General features: G+C 43.1%; 1 protein-coding gene across 1 annotated transcript in view; it reads left to right on the forward strand.

The window, feature by feature from the left end:
- Positions 1 to 1280: 1280 nt before the first annotated feature.
- The window catches only part of ano8b (anoctamin 8b), a 38410-nt gene continuing 18074 nt past the window's right edge, over positions 1281 to 21616 (forward strand). The window contains 3 exon segments of the mRNA XM_035177585.2: positions 1281 to 1577; positions 1580 to 1672; positions 21212 to 21322. Of these exon segments, the coding sequence (XP_035033476.2) occupies positions 1505 to 1577; positions 1580 to 1672; positions 21212 to 21322 (277 nt within the window). The 5' untranslated portion in view covers positions 1281 to 1504.

Consider the following 21616-nt stretch of genomic DNA (forward strand, 5'->3'; position numbering starts at 1 on the left):
AGGATAGCACAGCATAGCATAGCATAACATAGAATAGAATAGCATAGCATAGCATATCGTAGTACAGTATAGTCTAGTATAGTAGGCCTATAATGATAAAATAATGAAATTAAACCATAATTTATAGACAATAAAGATTGATATTATACAGCTGCAGCTTTCTGAGTGTGTATTGTGTCCGGTGCACTGAGAGGAGACATTTCTTGTCCCTGGATCTGTGTCACTGAAGATCTTATCGTATGGAAATATTGTTTTGCATTAATAAATGAGTCATAGTCTATTTAATCTCTGAGCACATGCAGGGTGTAGTGCAGTCCCACTCACAGAGGAGCAACAGTCTACCTGCTGGACGGATGTGTCCGCTGGTGGAGGGATCACTGCTTTTTAAATTACTGGTAAGAGCAAACTGTAAATCTATACGGGAACAAGAATTGGCGACATGTTGTTAGCACATGGATGGGCATGTTCCCAATTAAGAAGGTTAAAGTTATCAGTGTGTAAGCCTTGTATTTTACTTCATGCCGCATAGCAGATTCTATTTCTAGCATCGTTTTGCTGGCACAGGTCACTGCAGGGTGATAGATATGCATTTCTCCTGGAGGACAACGGGACATGCAGGACATGCACAGAAACATTAGGCTACTTAGCCCGTTTCCTAAAACTCTGTAGGGTTAAAGCCTTCAAATGAACTGAGCACCACAAACTGTCTGATATAACTTTAGTCATATCTAGGATATCTAATGTAGATATTCACAAAGATAAACTAGTTTGCTGAGGATGCAATCCTGATAAAAATTATTAGACATTGTGCGTGTGTACTTGAACTTTGCATTTATCTATGCATGTCTCCATGTGTTGTAGTTCTATCTGAACATTACAGACATTAGCAAGCTGCAATAAAACTACAAACAAGACCCTTGTTTATTTATGGCTGTAGGGTTTGGTTTTGTTGATGTGGCCACTTCTCACTTTTTCAAAGGGCTGTTTGAGAGTTGGTTTAGGCTGATTTTAGGTTTATAGGGTTTAGGTTATAAGTAAAGTATATGTTAGGGATAGGTTTGGGTTAGGGTAAGGTTTATGTGAGGCTTAGTCATGTATTTGTGAAGGTTAGGGTAGTGGGAATATATTATGCAAATCAGTGCCCTCACCAAAGTATTGTACAAAGAAAAGTGTGTGTGTGTGTGTGTGTCAGCCAGCCCCCCTCCCCCGCCCTCCCTCCCTCTCTTTGTCCCTCCTCTCTCTCTCCATCTCTCTCTGACTCCCCCCCCTCCCTCTCTCTCCCTGTAGCCGCGCATCCTGCTCCTCAGCCCGGTCAGGATGATCCGCCGCTGCACCGTCACCACCGACGACCTGCGCCTCGCCGCCGCTCTCATTTAACCCCTCACTCGGAGCTCCGCACGCTGACCCCCTCCATGCGCTGCCCTCCTCCTGAGATGCACAATTGGGACACGATTTCCCGAAGCACATCTCCGTCGTGCGTCGCCCCTGCTCGCTGATAGAGAGCATGCCCGACACGGGGACCGCGGCGGCGGCGGCGGCGGCTGCCAGCAGCGCGGCCACCGTCGCCGGCGACGGCCCGGGAGCAGCCGGCACCGACACCGAGCGCAGCAGGGAGACGCGGAGAGGCCGGAGCCGGGCGCCGCCGCAGCACCAGCCTCCTCCGGTGTACTGGGTGAGTGAGGTCGCCTCTTGTGCTTTGGACGATGCGGTGTTTTCAGGAAGAGACGACATGTGAACGCGGCGCGTGCATCACACTCCGCCGTTCTTTTGTCTGCACGAGGGCGGCTCGGAGTCACCCACAGATCAGACCACAGGCCCGTAAATAACCACAAGTACTTTGTGTTGTGACTTCATTTCACTGCCGCTTCTCAGAAGAACAGGTGATTTATTGCTCCATCAGGAGAACGTCTTGGTTCGGGCTCATCCCGGTGTCTGGGTTTGACCTTACTCTCGGTTAGCGCACATCACCCTCTGTCATCCCATTGGCAGTTGTGATCATCGCTGCTATAGTTTCCCCACAGCATCCTTATACAGGCTGCTGTGATTGGCTGTTAGTTTTTTTTTATTACCGGGGTCCCTGTGTGAGATCTGCCAGCCTCCCCCCTGGTAACCAGATGTGTAAGAACTTCATGATGTCATCCAGGGGTTTCTAAACTAGTGACTGACACAGGCTGATGTCTGCTGCAGCCTTCCTTGCCTCAGCAGCAGTGGTCATGCTATTGGAGGTGGGCAGGTGCATGTTTAGTCATTTTGATGGGGGTCAAAGCATAAAGGCCTCTGTTACACTCATGGTCAGATCCAGTGTGCGTTTGTGGTCACATTTAACTGTAGGATAACTAAAATTATACCTTTAGTACGCGGAAAAAACATCTCTGTTTACAATCCATGACACCGATAGTGGATTCAACACCGGCCATATCCTCGTTGGAAGAATTGCGTTAGGCTATTTTTGGAACAGACTACAATATTAGCCCGGGTAGAGAGCCTCAGCTGCCTGGGTTGTTTTCCTGTGTGTGGGGTGCACACTGCACAGACGGCCCCTGTGTGCTCCCTGCGTGCTCTGCTGCAGAGTGATGCAGTGGGCTGTCAGCGGCCGAGCGCTCCTGTTCCACACTTGGCCGAGGTAACCTGAGCAGGCTGCTGACGGGAAGAGCAGCCTGATGTCACCCTGTAGAGAGGGTGGCACCCAGCTCTGAGCAGTGACTGGGTTACAGGGTAGCAAAGTGAAGGTTAGGCCTCCTGGGACAAAGAGAGTGATTGGGAGTGATTGGGAAGAAGACAACAAACATCTATACTGACTTAAGACTACCGGTAGCAGACTCTAGATAAATGTGGGTTATAGTTGTCTAAAACATCCAAATCTTCTTTCTTGTTGTTGACTGAAATGTATCTGTATGATACAACAAAAATACCTGGTCAGGTACATAATCTCATTTCCTTATTGCTTGACCAGATAGATCAGATTCATCCCGAGGTCAGAAGTTTGCAAATGTAATTAAGGCAACGGTCTTGTTGGCCTGCACATGTTTTAGACATCCTTCATTCGAGAGCTTTGTGTCCTTTGGTTTTTATAGAAATACATGTCTACATTTCTCTAAGTAGGGATTCAGTAAGTAATGCTATAAGTAATGTGTGGGTATCAGGACTGAAAATTCAGGTACTGTCTGTGGTCATAAATGCTTCTTCTGAGGATTCTGTGACGTGTAGGTTTGAGAGACTGTTTTGAAATGAATTCACACTTTGTTGTTAAACTACAAAAATAAATATGTACCAACAGTAAATGAGGTGGAGCACCTATGAAAAGCACACTGGTGGATAGTATACCTACATCTTCAGTCTCACATGTTAGAATTTTATAGCCATGTCTGTAAACCTCATTACCTCCACTAAGGAGGTTCTGTTTTCATCCCTGTCTGTTTGTTTGTTGTTTGGTTTGTTTGTTCGTCAGCAGGATGACACAAAAACTACTGAATGTATTTCCATGGAAGTTGCTTTAATGACGTGGTTTAATTTTGGGAAGAATCCATTAAATGTTGGTGCAGATCTGCACAAAGAGGTGGAGCCAGGGTTTTTATCACTCCCTTTAACATTGTGAGAAAAGCCCTTTAAACGTCGTCACCATTTTCCCAGTGAACAATTCATGGACCTTGAGGGAGAAAGAAATCAGACACGTCAAGGGGACTGATATTTGTGAGTGTGTGAAATTTGTTGCAGCTTGATTGAGTTTGAGGTGACTCATGGGCCTTGGTGGAGCTACACACTGAGCGCCTCTGCCGTTGCCACTGTAATCATTCATGTTTTGTTTGTTGAAGAATATTACGTCTGATGGTGACTATGTTTACATGGAAAGCAATAATCGGACTGTGGACCTTATTTTGACATTACTCTGATTATGATGTTTACGTGAGTTGCTAATAGAAAATCCCATTCATACTCCTGTCTACATGTCACAGAGCATAGTTCGACTCACGTCAACATTAGGTCTACTACGTCATATGTCCAATGTTTTAAAACCCCAACCTGAAATAGTTAAATGCTTTATTTCTAATTTTACAAAACCTTCAACTCATTATTTTTCCATCTTGTTTACACTCAAACTCAGGGCATGTGTCGTCAAGCAGTTAGTAACTCACATATATCACCAAATGCTATGGGATTAAGAGGTGCCTGTTTTGCCTTCATGAAACTTCTAGCCCCCTCTTGTCTTTATATTTCGTTTCATGGGTTATGAGTGAGAAGATTTGGGATTGGGGCTGTCGGTGGGATTACCATGATATCACATAACCGCCCTCACATGTGTCAGTGTCAGTCAGCTACAGCACAGCAGCAAGTCAGGGTGAGTTTTCCATGGGGCTGAGGTTTTGGTTACAGCCTTTAAGGATTTTCCTCACGAGAGGCTCGATTGTCTCCATGCCTCCACCATATTTTCCTAATCCCTCAACAGTAGACTGGAGTGACTCTGATCCTCTCAGCCTTCTTCCTTCATAGCTCCAGCTACTCACAAAGCCGGCGTTTCAGAGATTAATTAAGCGCCCATCATTAGAGAAAGAAATGTAAAACTCTCACCAATTAGTTTGCGTTCCCTCCGAGGGCCAGTGTTGATACGATTCTGTGTTCGGGAAATCAGGTCATGTAATTTGTGTTGGCCCTATCACAGCACAGAGGTTTAGGATTGAGGACATTTGTTATAGGATATAAGGCGAGAGTCATTTTGACTTTGAGAAATATGACGATAATATGCTGCAGCCCGACATTGTGTCTCTGTGTACGTTCCTGTAAATCAAATCTGATTTCAACTTCCCCTGCTATACTTCCTCATGTATGAGTATTCATCACAACAGCTATAACAACAGCCCTTGATCGCCAATTGCAAAACGTTTCAAGATCAAAATGTACTCAGACTAATTGTAGGTTTTCCTCTGAGTAGGTGATACAGAATCGATTCCACAGTATGATATGGAACATAAGAGTCAGCAGGCTTTGCATTTAAAGTCGGGCTGGTACTGTACCTCTGTCACACAACAAAATGATTGAGTATATACGCACGTTTTTTTATATGCAGCTAAACCCACTTAAAAATGGTGATTGACTCCTTTCTTATTGCGATTAGACTGTCAGACAGTTGTTTCCCCACCTGAGTCATGTTCCTCATCACAAACACGTTGGAAACTGAGAAGTATTCTAACCTCGCTGTCTTGCCAGTTTTGCATCTTGCGCGATACAAACAGTAGCACGTTGTTCCCAAGATCTAAAAAAAACAACAAGTACGCCAAAGTTCAGCAATTTACGCGCCAATGCCCAGAAGTTCAATGCACGTCATAATGTTGCACTGCAAAAGGTGCAGCATCAGCCTCTGGACTGCCCGAATGAGGAAGAAGAAATTTGGCAGTTCACCTGGGTGCCATGTTTTAATCACTGCCGATCTGAGCCAGAGCCGATTAAAAAGTTGTCGACTGCAGAGTCATTTGACCCCAGAGTGAATTGTATCAATTCCCATTGCAGACAAGAGCCAGATGTTAGTGGGTGTTAGTGGGTGTAAGTGGTTTTTTTGACGAGGAAAAGGGCTCTTTAGTCTAAAAACCTTTTTCACCCCTGAAAGTGCAAATCTTATCTGAGACAGAGGTGAGATCTGATGGGGCCGTTTTTTATCGACGTAAACGTATAACTCCATTCTTGATGCCTGGCATTAATAGAAGCACTTTCCATTCTGCAAAATATATGAGAAACATATATTAAGCAGGGATCTGCACTCATCCACTGACTCCTGGCTGAGGCTCTGCTCCCTCGCTCTCTCTCTCTCTGTCTCTGCCTCTGAGGCAAGTTGAATACCTCAGCTTTGCTTCAGAAAGATTTAGTCAGGTTCAGTGTCACACAGGTTGCTTTAAATACAGCAGTGTAAGGCAGGGCGGTGAGGAGGGGGGGGGAAACATCCCAGTGAATCTCCTTGAAGAAGAGCTGCATGCAGTCTTCCTGAGCCATATGTTTGTGTCTCATACCCCACAGCTTCCTAAATGAAGGGGCTGATGAATATAATGCAGAATGATATAATGGCAGCAGTGTGTTGTGCCTAATGACTCTCAACTTAATGCATCTCTCTGGATCTCTGCCTGTCTCGCTCTTATTCATTGCACTGATGTATTTCCTGTTCTCCTTCTCTCCTCCTCCTCCTCTAGAGTGAGTGCTGAGCTGCACATTAGCTGCATTAGCGATCGAGGAAATTCTCCATGTGGAGGTGACCTTGCTGTTAGTAACACCGGAGCTTTATTAACCTTACCTGAGCGGTCAAACATTCAAATGGCAGATCACTTCGGTGAGCCGGCTTTTGATGGGGTGGTGACATTTCATGCTAACGTAAAGCAGGTTATAAAATGAAATGAACCGCTCTTTACTGTTTCAACACCTCACATTTACAATGAGCAGCTTGCCTTAAATTTGAGATCATTACAGGGAAGCAGGTGCTGGTTAGATGGTGGTAAACACTGCAGTTAGTGCCGCAGTCGTCTCCAGGGATTTTCTGTTGATGGTGTTTGTGTGGCCGGTTCTCGTTTCATGTTATTTGCTCGTTGACACAAACTGATGTTTTTGCTGCAAGAAACACAAGGGTTGTCATCTTTTGTTTCTGCCCGGCTTAAAGATGCTTTGAACTATTATACTGACGTCAGTCTGATCTTATGAAGTGGATCTGAGTATCAGTCATTAAATGACAAGTAAATTCAATCTTCTACATTGTCTCAGTCCATGTCTCTGCTATCAGTTACAGTCTTTCAGTCACGGATTGCTGTTGACTGCAATCGCTGGTCTTTTTTTACATCTTGATGTTTTTGCTGCTGTGCTGTGGCTCAGGAGATGCACCATGTCATTCACTTATCAGAAGGTCGGTTGTTCAATCCCCTTGGTCCTTCAGTCCAGTCCTGACCTTGGGCAAGAGAACAGAATGCATGTAAAGATTGGACCACAAGACAGTGAAGCCAAAGTATCTTGGTCACCACCTGGTGGCTGGCTGCAGTATAAGTCATAAATCCAGCCTCCACCATGTTAATGGATGGGACATAGATCAAAATAAAAAGGCAAAGTACAAGTCAAATAAATTTTTCTCAAAGATGGGTTTGGTCATTTTTGGTAGTTACACAATAATGTACTGTGGCTCCATCCCCCGAACACTACTGCGCAGAATCTGGCTCTAAATGCGCAAGATGGCAGCGCTCCTATCCAGGATATTTAATCTTCATTTCTGGATAGTGGAAGCAAGTGGAGACACGTCGTCCATCTTTATATAGGGTCTATGGGTAGGAACCCAAAAATTGCCCCTGACAGCTGAACCTGCAATGTGTGAATGGTGTGTGAAAGCAGAAGTGCTGTGTGAATGGGATGAGACAAGGTCCCAAGTGTTTTGTGACGTTTGCAGATATTACATTTGAGAAACAGAAAGTCTAATATCAGTAGTTCTGAAAAACAAAGTATCTAAAAGATTGGATCAGAGTTGCCATCATGTTTTTAATCAGTAGAGTCAAGGACTTATTTCTTGGATCAAGTTAATCCAAAAACAAACAGAGAGCCGCACACTATGTTGAATTTATATCCGTTTAGTGACGGATGAGTGTGGCTGCTCCCTCTATCCAACAGCTGTGTCTTTTTATTACCTGATTCTTGCTGGCTTAATTTTTTTTCCACATGCAGAGATGAACCCATACATGTACCACCTGTGCTATCAGACACCTTCAGGGGATTATACCCCCCTCGTAATTATGCAGCTTTTTAGATACATTTCCACGTATCGTTAGATGTGGGATGCGTTAGGGGGATACGAACATTCCCTGAGTTGTGATAAACCATCTGTTTTCCATGTGGTGATTCACTCGCCCTAGATTCTCAAGTTTTTTAATGGTTTAATCTGATCAACGATAAGGCCTCTTTGCCTCCAGTCAACCATCTTCTAAATCCCCATTTGTGCCCTCTGGAAGTTTACACGTTCCCATTTATAGCCATGATGATTATCAAACTGTAAGCAGAAAACGATAATGCCCCCTCTGGAGCTTAATGCATTCCAAGCACAGAGAGCGCTGCTGGTGTTGGCCGTCTCCTGCCTTGTGTGGAAGCAGTGGCATGTCACAGAGACCGTATCAGTGAGTCTAGGATCCATTCGCTGCGATCAAAGCAGAGTCAATATCCACCCTCGTCCAATGTGGACCCTGATATTCCTTCCGTGAAGGAAAAAGTAGGATTGAAGTGCATTTGGTCACCGTGTCCTTCATGCTCTCCGACTGTACTGACGAGGCCTGGATTCCATTTCTTTAGTCGCTAAACTAAGCCAGGAGGAATACAATGACCACGGCAAAGTACGCTGTTTTTAGCCCCAGTCGTAGGGAATTGCTCCACATTAGCCACTGTGCAGCCTCTAGAGAAGGCTAAAGGCCTATGAAAGTGGAGCGTACAACACATGGGGGAGAAAAGCTCGTTCCCCTGCAGCTAATATCCAGACGTATTATCCATGTCGGTGTTAGAACGGAGCCAGTCAATGATAAGCAAGGGGGTTTTAAACCACCATCTTAAAGATGCTTTCAGGCATGCAGTGAACCCAATACATTTTCCTGAAATTTTCCAGAGGGGCTGTATGTGAGGATGCAAATGTCCGAGTCAGTTGCTCCGTTTTCTGGAACCTCTCCCTTCAGCCCCCTAATAAAATGTCCCCATTAAAAAAAATCTCAGGGAGCAAAGAGCTTTTTGCGATAAGGGCCAATGCCGGTGTCGATGTGCTGTAGACAAAAGTGCAAAAGATGTCCACAGCGGAATTCATCATTATCGACCTCCTGCTTGCTGTACCCGGAACCACACTTCACCTTAATGTTCCTGACAACTTAAGGTTTTGATGAACTCGTTTGACTTGGACAATCTCCTGCTGTGTTCTTAATGTGTGAAAGGCAAACACTTTTCTGGACACTTTGCAGGTTTCATGTCTGAAAAGGCTTTAGACTTGTTCCGCAGGTAGAGTTCAACCAGTCCTCGTCATCTTCCCCTCATTACCCTCTGCAGCTGGCTCAATGTCAAAGTTAAACCTTAGCAGTAAGCAGCATAATCTGTTTGTTCAAAGTAATGCGCACTCAAAAAAACGCTGCAGTCAACTCAGACTTTCTCTGGCGATGACTTTATACCTCAGCTCTTCTATTGCTTTTCTCTTTTAGTTGATTTCCAGCCTCTTTGTCCTCCTCTGTGTGCTGTTTGGTAAAAGTGTAGGTCCGGACGGGAGCTTAACGAGGAGCAGGATCAGTGTTCGTCAGCCTCCGCTCTTTATCGCTGAAGCGCTGTTTCTCTGGAGAGGAAGTTTGAAGAAGTTTCTCCCCTGACATTTCATCTCAGTTCATCTATTGAATAGTATATTTCCCCTTTTCAAGCCATCTTTTATTTACAAGAATCATACAAAGGGAGAAAAACAATGGCCACAAGCAACTTCTGTTAAGGCACTGCATCTGTATAGGTCTTTGTTGGTCTTTCTACAATGTCAGTGCCATTACCCTTCACTAAAAATCTATGGTGCCAACACCAACCTACCATAGCACTAAAGTATATAGTTTGGAAGAATCAGTTCTGCGTAAACTCTCACTACTGTCGACACTATGTTGTTAATGAACTGTTATACTCATGCAAACCTATATGTGCATTATAACTGTATATACAGATCTTGCGATTGAATTTATTGCTTTTCTGAGAGCAACACCACTACTAACTGCTTTTATTTAGTTCGACATTGCTCCAACTTTTATATTATTAAAGCAAACATACTTTAAGAAATACAAAATGAAGACATGTTATGAGCAAACCCAATCTGCATGTTTTTATGGTTACAGTGGAAACATTCTCATTTTTGTCAAACATAATTTTATATACATTTCACCTAAAACCAGCTTGAAAAATGTTGAAATGTTCACTAGAATTTATAAATAATTTCTGTGTGTTTAAACAAAACTTGATAAACTCATGTTGTGTTTAAACAACATGAGTTTATACTGACACATCCACTGATGAGGCTGATTACTTTGTTTGTCGGAATTATTATGCAAAAAATGCTGAACTGCTTTGCACCAACTTTGCTGAAGGAATGGGGCATAAAAAGAATCATTAAATTGTTTTATTTCCTCTACTGAGTGTCGTTAGTGTACAGAGGTAGTTTTCACAGTTTTTTTTGTGCTTATCTTTGTTCCTTGTCTGAAAAGACTCGTCAGATTCTGGCTCCTGCCTTTAATAGTGATTTGAATGTGGTGAAAGACTCGCTAGCTGAGGGGGAACATTCTGTTCCAGCTCATATATTTGCACATCGCCAATGTTGACTGATGAAAACCTACAGCGGTACAGCTCAGGCTTTTATTGCGGTGCCCCCTCATATATTCCCTCTGCCTTTAACCCCCTGTTTCTTCTCCCCAGTCCACACCATCCCATGCAAAACAACATATACTAATACACACATTATGTATCCTCAACATCATCATTTGTTTGTTGGTGACACGTCTTGAAATCTTGTCTGGTGTTCTGCAGCTTTTACGGTAAAATGCAGTGAGAGGGTTGTGATGTTTCTGATCATGCCTGATGAAATTGGCTTTGAAGGAAAGTCAACTGCTCCGCCACTGCTCCAACACCCATGTTTGCCTTTTGACGGAGAGATGTCACCACCAGTATTTCTCTTTCCTCCTGATCAGTGTTTATTGAAGCAAGAGTCAACAGCCCGTTCTTGTGTGACAGACTTTGAGTGTCTCCATTCAACCAGAGAAGAGTTATTCGTTTGTCTTTTTTTAAACTGACGAGGCTTATAAGTGTAAAATCTGTTGCTCCAGTTGGGTTGAATTGGCTCAATTCTGCAACACTTTCAAATTAATCAGTCCCTTTATAGTTTCAAATAAATCACAAAATGGTTAATTTACACAGCTCCCACTACTCATGCATGAAAATGCATTCGTTCTTATTTTCGTTCTGTAACCCTTTTACTGACCGTCCGCACATTCTGCAGAAGAATATCCAGAGCAAAGTAAGTCAGGATGAAATGCTGCATTTATCAGGCTTCTTTTTTGAAAGGCACCAAAAAATCAAAGTCATTAATTTACGTCTTCCTCTGCTTGTCATTGAGCGGGGAAGGAAATGGGAGGAACGGTTTAGTAATGTGGGATAATCACTGGTTCCTCCGAGCATTGATCTGACTCGGAGCCTCCCTCCCATCCTTCCTGTGGAGGGTTAGAATATCATTGTGCAGATCAGTTAGTCCATAGCCATCAGACTCAATGACTCACTGCTACAGTATCCCTTCTTTAAAACTCTTCTCTTATCATTTCTTTCTCAATGGCTGCTGTATCCAGTTTAATTTCAGATGTGAATAGAAATACCAAGTTGCCTGACAGTTATTGGAACGCCCACTAGCATCTGTAAAGCTCACCATAGGAAATGGGTTTACAGTGGTTATCATCTAATCCTCCGTATTTAGACCCGGTCTCTGTGTGTATGTATGAACAAAATAACTCAATAACAACCAAACTTGTCGGGAATATTACTTGGGAGGGTTTCTCCGGATGAACTTTTGGAGCCATTGTTTTTTCTGGGAATGACACACGGTACGTTCTTTTAGATGTCTGCCCATGAGTGGACACAGCAAAAGTGGTATCCACCAAGTTTTCACCAAGATTGCCTGTTTACTGAGGATGGTGAAAACCTAATGGATGTTTTAAAGGGCCGAAGGATTTCTCCCAGTGCTGGTGTGTTGTTGAGTCAGATCAAAAGAGAAAGAGAGAGATCTTTGAAATTGTGTAAAATATGTTTGCATCATTATGAAACTGTGGCAGGAGAACTTAAGTATTTAATATATATAAATGTAAAGTATAGAGATCATGTGCAGGGGATGTTTCCCCCTCCATGATTTTCATTATCCAAAGTATTTAGCCAAGTTCAAGCAAAGCTATTGAACATGTTACCTTTTTAGGAATGGTTTGGCTCTGCAGTGATCTTAAGCATTCTTCATACAACACAGAAATTACCACTCGTGAATGCTCACATCGTTGTTGGGTGTAATTCATGTCCCATTGTGCTGCATGTTCATCAGAAAACCATCCTTCCACTTGGGCAGTTGCCGGACGCTCAACAAGGAGGTCTGTTTGCTCCACAATGCTGCCATTCACTCCACTATATTCATCATCACCAATGGCTTATTCATAATTCGTAAAAAAAAAAAACCTGCCCTCCCAGTCCCACACAACAATGCTCAATTCAGCCAGTTGGATAACCAGTCTGTGGTAGCTGTCTGGAGGAGTAGTCTGCATCGACCGAGCTTGAAAGGATTCAACGCTGGCTTCCGTTCATGATTATTACCTGACTGAATAGAGCTCGGCATCACTTTCCTCATTTAACCCCGGCTTTCTCGCAGATATGACGGCTCAATCCCTGCTACTTGGCTTCTGCACTGACGTAGCTCACACAAATAAACCCGCTTACCAAGAATGTAGCACCCATTACCCGACTTGGCAGAAAGAAAGCTAGAGTGGGAGATGAGGGAGGCAGATTTTGTGAGCTAAGTGGGGAGCGCAGACAATGAGTGATGTAAAGGAGAGAAAGCAGACAGGAAAAGTGATACTTTAACTATTCTGCTGTGAGAGCACTGTGCTGGATTTCTTTCTACATGGTCTTGCCTCGACCTCTTGGCTCTCAGCCATGGGTGGCTCCGGTGTCATATGCAATCTTTGTTATTCTTCAAGCCAAGGACGAGTCCCTGTTATCCTCCCTGTGCCTGTTAATGAGGAAACCAGAGTTCTGACATTCACCAGCATTGACATCTTCGTCCCATTTTGTCACAAAGGCAGAACAGGAGCCTCTTATCTCCCTCCTGCGGAAAAAACGTCCTAATCTCATGTGCAGGTTTTCTAATCATGAAGCAGGTGTCTCTGGGGATGTTTAAAGCCGGACTGTACTCGCAGAATGGCTGTATGTATAGAAATGTCTGTCTGTCCATCACTTTCATCCAGACTGAATTATCTCCACAACCTCTTAATGGATTTTATTACTGTTCATGATCCCCAGAGGATGAAGCCTGCTTAATTGGGGATCAAGGGACTTTTTCTTTTGTCCTTTTCATCGCCACCTTGAGTTGCTTTTTTGGTTTTTGGTGAACTGTCTCTCAACAACTATTTGTACGGATGTTTGGTGAAGTCATGCATGTTCCCTTATGGAGGAACATAAATAACTTTGGTTTTCATACAGATTTTGTAGTTTATTTTAATCTTTTAACACTAAAAGATGATGCACATGATTAACATTAACCTCACTGAAGCATTCTTCTTGTTTCTCTTTCATTTACTGTTCTACATGAAAGAAACAGTTTAGTTTTAGTTACTTTTAGAGGACTTACTGAAGCTTTCCTGTGTCTTGTTATAATTGAGGCTGATGTCATGCAAAGTGTGTCTCAGTTGCATTTATGCATTTTTGTAAAAATAAAGAATTGTAGAAGCAGTACTGATCGCAGGTTGATTGTAATACAACTACAGGAAACCAGCTTTGATGACTTGCTTTTCCAAAGTGCATATCACAGGTAATTTGGGATTTTCTCACACTCATTAACTGACCATTAACCGTCGGAACCAAGGACTCACACATCATCACACACCTGCAGTGCTGCTGTGAACAGAGTACAACAAAATCTGAGAAAAACCGAACAAAAGGTTTACACAAAAACTATTGGACTCCAGTAAATGTAAAAGTAAAGAGCAAATAGTCACCAGACTTTGGAATGAACAAAAACAGATTAATAAAACTCCTCCGGCTAATGCAATATATAAAAAAGTGTTTAAATGCATGGAAAATAATAACCAGACGTTCACAGCATATAGCATCTGGTGCGCAGTCTGTTAACTGTGAAATATATATGTATATGTGTGTGTATATATGTGTGTATGTACTGTATGTGTGTGTATAAACATTTGACTGAAAATGATTCATTATGAAAACACCTACAGCAAATATTGAACCTTGCTGTCTGGAGCTTGTGTATGAAAGGAATTAGTAGGATCTTTGTGTATCTTCAGTTCTCTCAGTGGCAGTATTTACAACTGAAGCACCAGCGCCGTGTTGACCTCGGTTTATTTGTATTACTCTTTAGCAACCCCCCCCCCCACCCCCTTCTTTCCCTAGTTTGAAGACGTCACCTATAGAAGCTGCATGTGCACAAAGATGTCAAATACCTCTTGAGCCACTTGAGACAGTCTGAGCGAGAGAGAGAGAGAGAGAGAGAGCAGAGCATAAGAGAGAAATGGATAAAAAAAAAATAAAGCACAGCGAGAAGGAATGACAGAAACGATTCTGACCGGGGGGGCTGAAAGAGAGGATTTGGCTGAGAGAAGGAGGCAGTAATGGTAGTAGCAAAAATATATAAAGAGAGAGGGGGATGGAGAAAGAGAGGCTTAGGGCTCTGTGGTGTGGAAGAGAGGAGCAGGTGGAGGTGAAAGAAAAGCAAAGAGAGACAGGAGCAGTGCTTTGCTGCAGTGGGAAGAGGAGCTTTCCTATCGTCTACAACACATCTGTGTGTGCAGCTGCCAGTGGGAAAGAAAGATGCAATGAGGAATTGGAAGTGTTTGTTGATTTGGAGCCTTGTGTGTACGGCACCTTGCCTCGGGAGGACAAGCGCGAGGAGGACGTTGCGATTAACATGCAGCCCTAGTTATGTATGCATTGAATTGTTGCCCATGTTGTTTCTGGTTGTGTCTGTGTGTGTGTGTGTGTGTGTGTGTTTCAATGTGAGCCTGTATGTGAATCTCTGCCATGTGTGTTTTCTGAAGACACACGTGAAGTTGGGAGCAGGTTTGTGTGACTGGGAGAGTGCAGTGATATTCAAAATCGACAATGGATGGAGATTATTCTAATTAAGGAAATATTACTGATGTAATCGTTCAGGGTCAATTTGTTTCATTCGCACACTCAGTAGACGTGACAACGGAAATCTTTTCTTAGGGTTTGTGATCAAAAACCTTGTCTCTGTTGGATCCGTCTCTCTCTCTCTCTCTGTGTTACAGTATGGCTGCGTGTTTGTGTCTGTCTACCTCTCTCTGCTCTGCTGAATAAATAAAAAGTCAAACTTCAATATGACTCGGGGCTGTGAAGATAATAATCTAGTCTCCAGCCTCTGAGGAAATACATGCTGCTGCCGGGCAAAGGCGTCTTTTTGTAGAGGTGCATTTTGAAAGTACAAATCCTCAGCATATCTGCACTGCAGGCCTCACAAAGTCAAAGAGAGAAATATGGTGTCCCCCCAAATGATGTCACCTGTGTGTTGACATTAATATAATCATAGAGCATTTGTGCTAATTCAGCAGACACGTTATCTCGTGATTGGATAATTGGTGAAACAAACGGAGGAACCTCATCAAGCCCGGTTTATATCCAAGGCTTCTCCCATGTGTAATATTTCTTAAAATCACTTAAAATCTGATGTCTTACTGTTATTATGATATTAATGGGCACTATTGTAATTATCTAAGTGTGTAGTCTAAAACATTGCAAGTGCCTCGAGGGTGTGTGAAATCCACTTTGCTAGTTAAACAGCATTAAAAAGGTTGCTGCATCAGGAGCATGGTCGTACCGAGTCTCTTAATTAATCATGGGTGTGCAATAAACGCACATGTACATAAATCATAATGTCATATCACACTCCCTTTAAACGCCAAGTGTGCTGGCAGCTTGACTATTTGCTATTAGAGGTTGTTTCTCTGCAGAGGGAACAGATCTGCTCTAGTGTGACCGAGACCATCTGTGTGTGTGTGTGTGTGTGTGTGTGGGTGTGGGTGTGTGCATAGTAGCTATTATCTTGATAATCTTAAAATACCAGTGAAATACTGCACCACCATCTGTACTCCAGGTTGTTATTGGTCGGCAGAGCAATAAGTTGCTGCTGCCTCAAGTGAGCAAAGGACGACATGTGCCTGACTCCTCATTTTAGGACCATGGGCGCTTGCATAGATACAAGTGTATTTGCTATTTAAAGATATTTCTTTTAATTGCATAATATCTGCTTTACCCATGGCTTTGTCAGTCTCTGACTTCTGGGACAACGACAAAGAAAAACACACTTCTCGCCAATTAGTTTTAGTTTTAGTTTAGATTTCTTTCCTTCCACTGGTTGTATTGGTCGCTTGTAATTGTTCAAGATTATTCATTGCAGTTTACTTCTCTCCCATAGGTCTGTTGTTATTGTTATGATTGAGTGACAACTAGTGGCTGAAGCTATATATTGTTAGTGTTAAACGATGTGTGTGACGAACAGGAAATGAAGACACTTGCATTGCGCTTGGCGTTGCTTTGCCTGCTGTGTTGTACAAGGTCTTACCTGGAAATTAAATCCCCTAGTCAATAGAAAGTGATGTGTTCTATAGCTACTGAAGCAGCAACAGCAGCTTGTTTGGAAATAATAAGATGAAATGTTCAGCCGGAGTCCCTGAGCGGCTCCCGAGCAAAAACCTAAAGCAATTACTCCCCATCATCAAAATGAATGCCTGATGATCACTTCAACTGACACATTTTTTTTTTCTCTTACACAAAATACTGCAGAGCTCACTTGTGTTTCTGGGACGTTTATGCAGGAACATTCGGTCGAAAACTTTAAACCACTTCTACCTGACTGAGTTAAATCATCAATTGACCCAAAGCGGCTGCAGCCAAGCATAAAGAGCAGCCTGTTATCAAACCCAGTCACACTGCCAGCAAAGGCATCATCAAGTCTGTGACCTTCTTCATTTCCGTGTTTGCCTGAGTTTCATAATCACTTGCACCCAATTAATCTCACACGGTCTATCTCAGGCTCACACTCATGCACACAGACAAATACCTGCATGGTAACGCACGGAGTAAATACCCCACGGAAACGCTGAAGAGGGCGACTCGGATCAGAGAAAGACACCCCCGACTGCCTGGCTGCTGTCTGATAAGCTGTAGCCCTCCAACATATCGCTGTGAAGGCCGTGGGTCGTACAGGCTGTGTCTGCATCACAGTGGCCAACCTCGTCTACATTGACCTGGTTTCTGTTACGGGGCCAAAAGGAGCTTTTCAAACTCGTTTTTACTCACGTAAACAACATTTGGGATCACGTGTAGTACTTCCTCTGCAAAGTGCCTTGAAATAATGCCTGTCCTGATTTGGTGCTATACAAATAAACTCATACATTCTATACAGAGATTTAATTGTCATTTAAAAGACACATGCAACATGGAATTTTTAAACTCTTTAAACTGTAAATTAGGTCTTTTGAAGACAGTAAAAGGTGTTTGCACTGTAAAATCCATCTTACGCTACGTGCAAATTATTTGTGGCGCTCACTCTTTTCAGAATGAACACTAATGAGGTGAAATTAGGTGAAAGCCGTCAATACAAATTGATTACCCTTGCTAAATCAATGGGGGGTGGATATAATGAGACAAATGGGTTAAAAAAGGATTTTATATAATGGACTGGAAACTAACAAGACGTGTTTTCACTGAACTGCGCATAGAAAAACAACTGTTATCGCTATTTCTATAAAAACAATGGATCGCATGACTGCTTGTGTGTGAAAACAGAATTATCACCTGACAGTTATACAGCTGAGAGGTGGTTTGTTCGTGCATTGCAGAGAAACACTCTCAAGTCGTTTTCAGACGTGAACTCCAGAGAATTGTGTGCGGCATTTTCCAGAGATTGTCTTTCACAAATGAGGAACGCAGCAGGAGATTCTCCAGGTCAGACGTGTTTACAACAGGACAATGTCTGGCATCTGCAGATAACTCGCAGGAGGCAGGACGATGACGTATAAATTCAGCAGCAGAAATCACTTGCTTGTTTGCAGCACATCAGCCATTCGGCAAAAGCTTGTTGTCTTTCCAAATTGACATCTTTGTGGCATCTTCCCACGTGTATGGCTCCTCTTCTTCATCCTGACATATTTGTATTATTTTGGTTTTTTAGTTTTTTCAGTTTTGCGTCCGTTGTGTGTTAGAAACATCAACGAGCCCAGTCCTCTCACATGGACCTAATCTTCTGACATTTTATGGGGGGGCTGGCAGGAAAAGATCCAAAAGGTGTCCGGAGCAACTGACTCTGATATTTGAGTTCAGTGTGTGTCTGAAAAATACTATACACACAGAGTCACACAAACCTGATAGACAGGCCTGTGCCTGTGCAGTGAAACCTTGAAGGGTGATGTAGGAATTGCTGTTCATGTTAAACAACAGAACAATTGTACAAATGTATTCAAACCATCAGAGTACGCACTTAGAAGTAAGTGTTAAAACCAGTCTGCTAACTGTTCCAGGAGAGAGAGAGAGAGACAAAGAGACAAAGAGTGTGTGTGTGTGTGTGTGTGTGTGTGTGTGTGTGTGTGTGTGTGTGTGTGTGTGTGTGTGTGTGTGTGTGTGTGTGTGTGTGTTGCCCTCAGCAAATAATACTAGGACTCATTAGAATTGCTGTCATGTCGCAGCACTGCCTGCAGCATTTCATTCTGAGCACAGCGAGGCGTCCAGTCTGGTTTCAGGATCCAGAAGAATAAAAACTACCTGGCTCTGTTTAGTGCTGGACCTGCTGCGATGCTTGAAGATGTTCTTCGAAGGGGAAGAGCCGTGTGGAACCAGATAAAGTTGTCACAACCTGTTTGTAAGTACTGAAGAGAAATCCTTTTAAATAGTAATGAGACCTCCGAGTCAAGTTCTGTTCGCTCCTCCGACAGGTTTTGATCTTTCCTGACAGAAAATATCATCTTCAGCGAAATAAGTCGATGGTTGAATTTTATGAAAAAGCCGACAAGTCGGAGTAGATTCAGAATACTGGGTATTTATTTTATGTTGTTGCCAGATGGTTCTACTTTTTACAAAATAGAGCGGAAGGAAATATGAGGAAATAAAAACTGCGATAAATTAAGATGAAGCGGAACCTGAAATTGCCCCTGATAGCTTCTCCTACCGAGTGTGAATGATGCGTGATAGAAAAGCACGGTATATGGTGACATTGTATGAATGTGTGTGTGTGTGGGTGAATAAATATTGTGCGTCCAGAGGAACATGAGTTGTGCAACAAAAAGATACTGTACAAATCTATAGGAATATGTTTTATTAGTTATTTGTGTTAAACCATAATTTGTCAGGATCGTGCATGTCCTGCAAACATGGAGCCACATTAAGAGCAAACAGAATTGTATCTCTGGCCAACTGATGAATGAATTCAATATTCTCTCTCCTTTTAGTTGTTATGGTCTCGACCATCCATCCATTATTTATACCACTTATGCTTTTAAGCTGACATCAGGCGAGAGGCAGCGTAAACCCTGGCCAGGTCACCAGAATATCACAGGATATGACACACACATTTACACCTACGGCCAATTAGAATCTACAATTAACCACAACCTGCATGTTTTTGGATTGTCGGAGGAAGTTGGAGAACCCGGAGAGAACCCATGCAAACACGGGGAACACAGGAACAACTCCAATAAGACCCCAGGCCAAACTGGGATTTGAACCAAGAAGTCAGGCAACAGAGCTACCCACTGCACCACCATGCGGCCCTGGTGTCGAGCAACTCCTGAATAAAATATCAGGCTCATGCTTAATCAGCTAAATGCATCACTGGGTTCAGACACTGACTTTGTCTGCAGGTTGGTGCTGTTCATATCACAACATTTTAGCTAAAAACCAGCTTCCTGCTGTGACTGGAGTGAGGTTAGGAAGCAGAAACCTCAGCATTAATCCTAATAGATGAATCTCTGTTCAGCTGAAGGGTGCCGCAGAGATTTAGTGATAATTATCTGTGGGTTCATCACTAATGACCCTCAATTACACTTTGTAGATCTACATTAATGCAGCTTTGTGTGCTCACAGATCAAGTGCAAAAAATGTACTTGCATTTGGCGTCGTGACTTTGTTTGTCCATCAGCTTTGTGTTGTGCGTATGTGCATCGTTTTCTTGGAATCTCCCACGTGTCCCTCTCTGTCTCCATTTCCAGGAAATGGGGGGGGGGGGTTCACAATGATGTTTTTATGTGACATATGTTTATTGGTGCCGCAGAACACGCAGAGAAACCGTTTGATTTACGGCATTAACGGCAGTAGTGCAGGTGTCATGGTTAAATTTACAGCCTGCTGTTGCCATGACCTTCAGGACTGCATGGGTGTGGATTCGCTTTGATGCCTAATCAATCACAGTAAAACCATATCCATCACCATCCTTTGTAATTTTAGTTTTTGTCTTTTGCTTCGACTCAGCTTTCCTATAAACGGTATATTGTGCGATCTCCTCTCCACTTCCTGTCTCCTCTGACTCCCCGCGCCTCGCTGATCACAGGGCTGTTAAAGGAGAGGCATTCTCTCCAGGCCGCTGTCATTATGATTCAGGAAAGTTCAGGACAGGAACGGTTTCTACAGACCTTTCTCTGACAGCTAAACGTTGTGGTCACATAATCGCTTTATTCCTGTTTGAACTGTCTGTATCTGCTGCCTCCCTGAAGTACTCATTGGCGGGAATATGAGACTCAAGAGGGTCGGTTGCACATGAATCAGGTGTTAAAGTGAAGATAAGGTTCATTTGAGCCGGGAGACCAAAGCTAAAATATAACATATCCTTGACGTAACAGGATCCAGCCCAGAGGATATACACACTGTGCGTTGTTTACCTTCAGTCTGCTGCATTAAGGACGACTGTGTTATAATGTGAAACCACTGTTTGGCTACAGTGGAGCTATTTTGGGAGTTTTATTACTATAGGAATAGAGACAAGGAAAGGAGAGTTGAACTTTCATAACTGAGGAGTCAGGACATGGCAGAAGAGTGAAATAGCTGCAGCGACGTGATGAGTTGATTGAGCTGTGTGTGTGTGTGTGTGTGTGTGTGTGTGTGTGTGTGTGTGTGTGTGTGTGTGTGTGTGTGTGTGTGTGGTGTGTGTGTGTGTGTGTGTGTGTGTGTGTGTGTGTGTGTGTGTGTGTGTGACAGTTCAGAGAGTGTTTGGCTTCTGGTGTTGGCAGGGCCAGATTAGTTCTGTTAGTGTCATGTTGTGAGGTGAAGGGGCACGACATTTATATCTGTCCCACCAAGGAGGGCGACTCTCTGTGTGTGTGTTTGTGTGTGTGCTTGGGCAGTGGCTCTAAGATTTGGGGGGTGTTTGACAGAAATGTCATTGCTCCTCGCGCCGTTTTTAATGGTGACGTTCTCTTCTCTCCTCTCTCTCTCTCTCTCTCAGATAAGCTGTTCGGAAAGCGGCTGCTGCAGGCTGGGAGACACATCATGTCTCATAAGTCTTGGATGAAAACGGTGCCCACAGAGAACTGTGACGTCCTCATGACATTTGCAGGTCAAGCACTCGACACACAAACACTCACGTCTGTATCTCTATACATGTGAGGACATCCCTGGTCCTTAACCCCAACCTTTACTTATCATACCTGTCCTGACCATAAACTAAACCAGGGATTGCAGGGACTTCTTTTTTATTCGTCTTCATTTTGTAATGGTTGTTACAAGAATCAATAGTTAGATGACACTGTTGACAGCAAAAAGGATAATTGACATTTTTGTTGTATATTAATTTGTGTAATATCTTAGAGTTAAGTTAAGTATTATACAACAAAATGTTTCATATTTAATA

The sequence above is a fragment of the Hippoglossus stenolepis genome, chromosome 14, assembly GCF_022539355.2.
Source record: "Hippoglossus stenolepis isolate QCI-W04-F060 chromosome 14, HSTE1.2, whole genome shotgun sequence".
Taxonomy (NCBI): Eukaryota; Metazoa; Chordata; class Actinopteri; order Pleuronectiformes; family Pleuronectidae; genus Hippoglossus; species Hippoglossus stenolepis.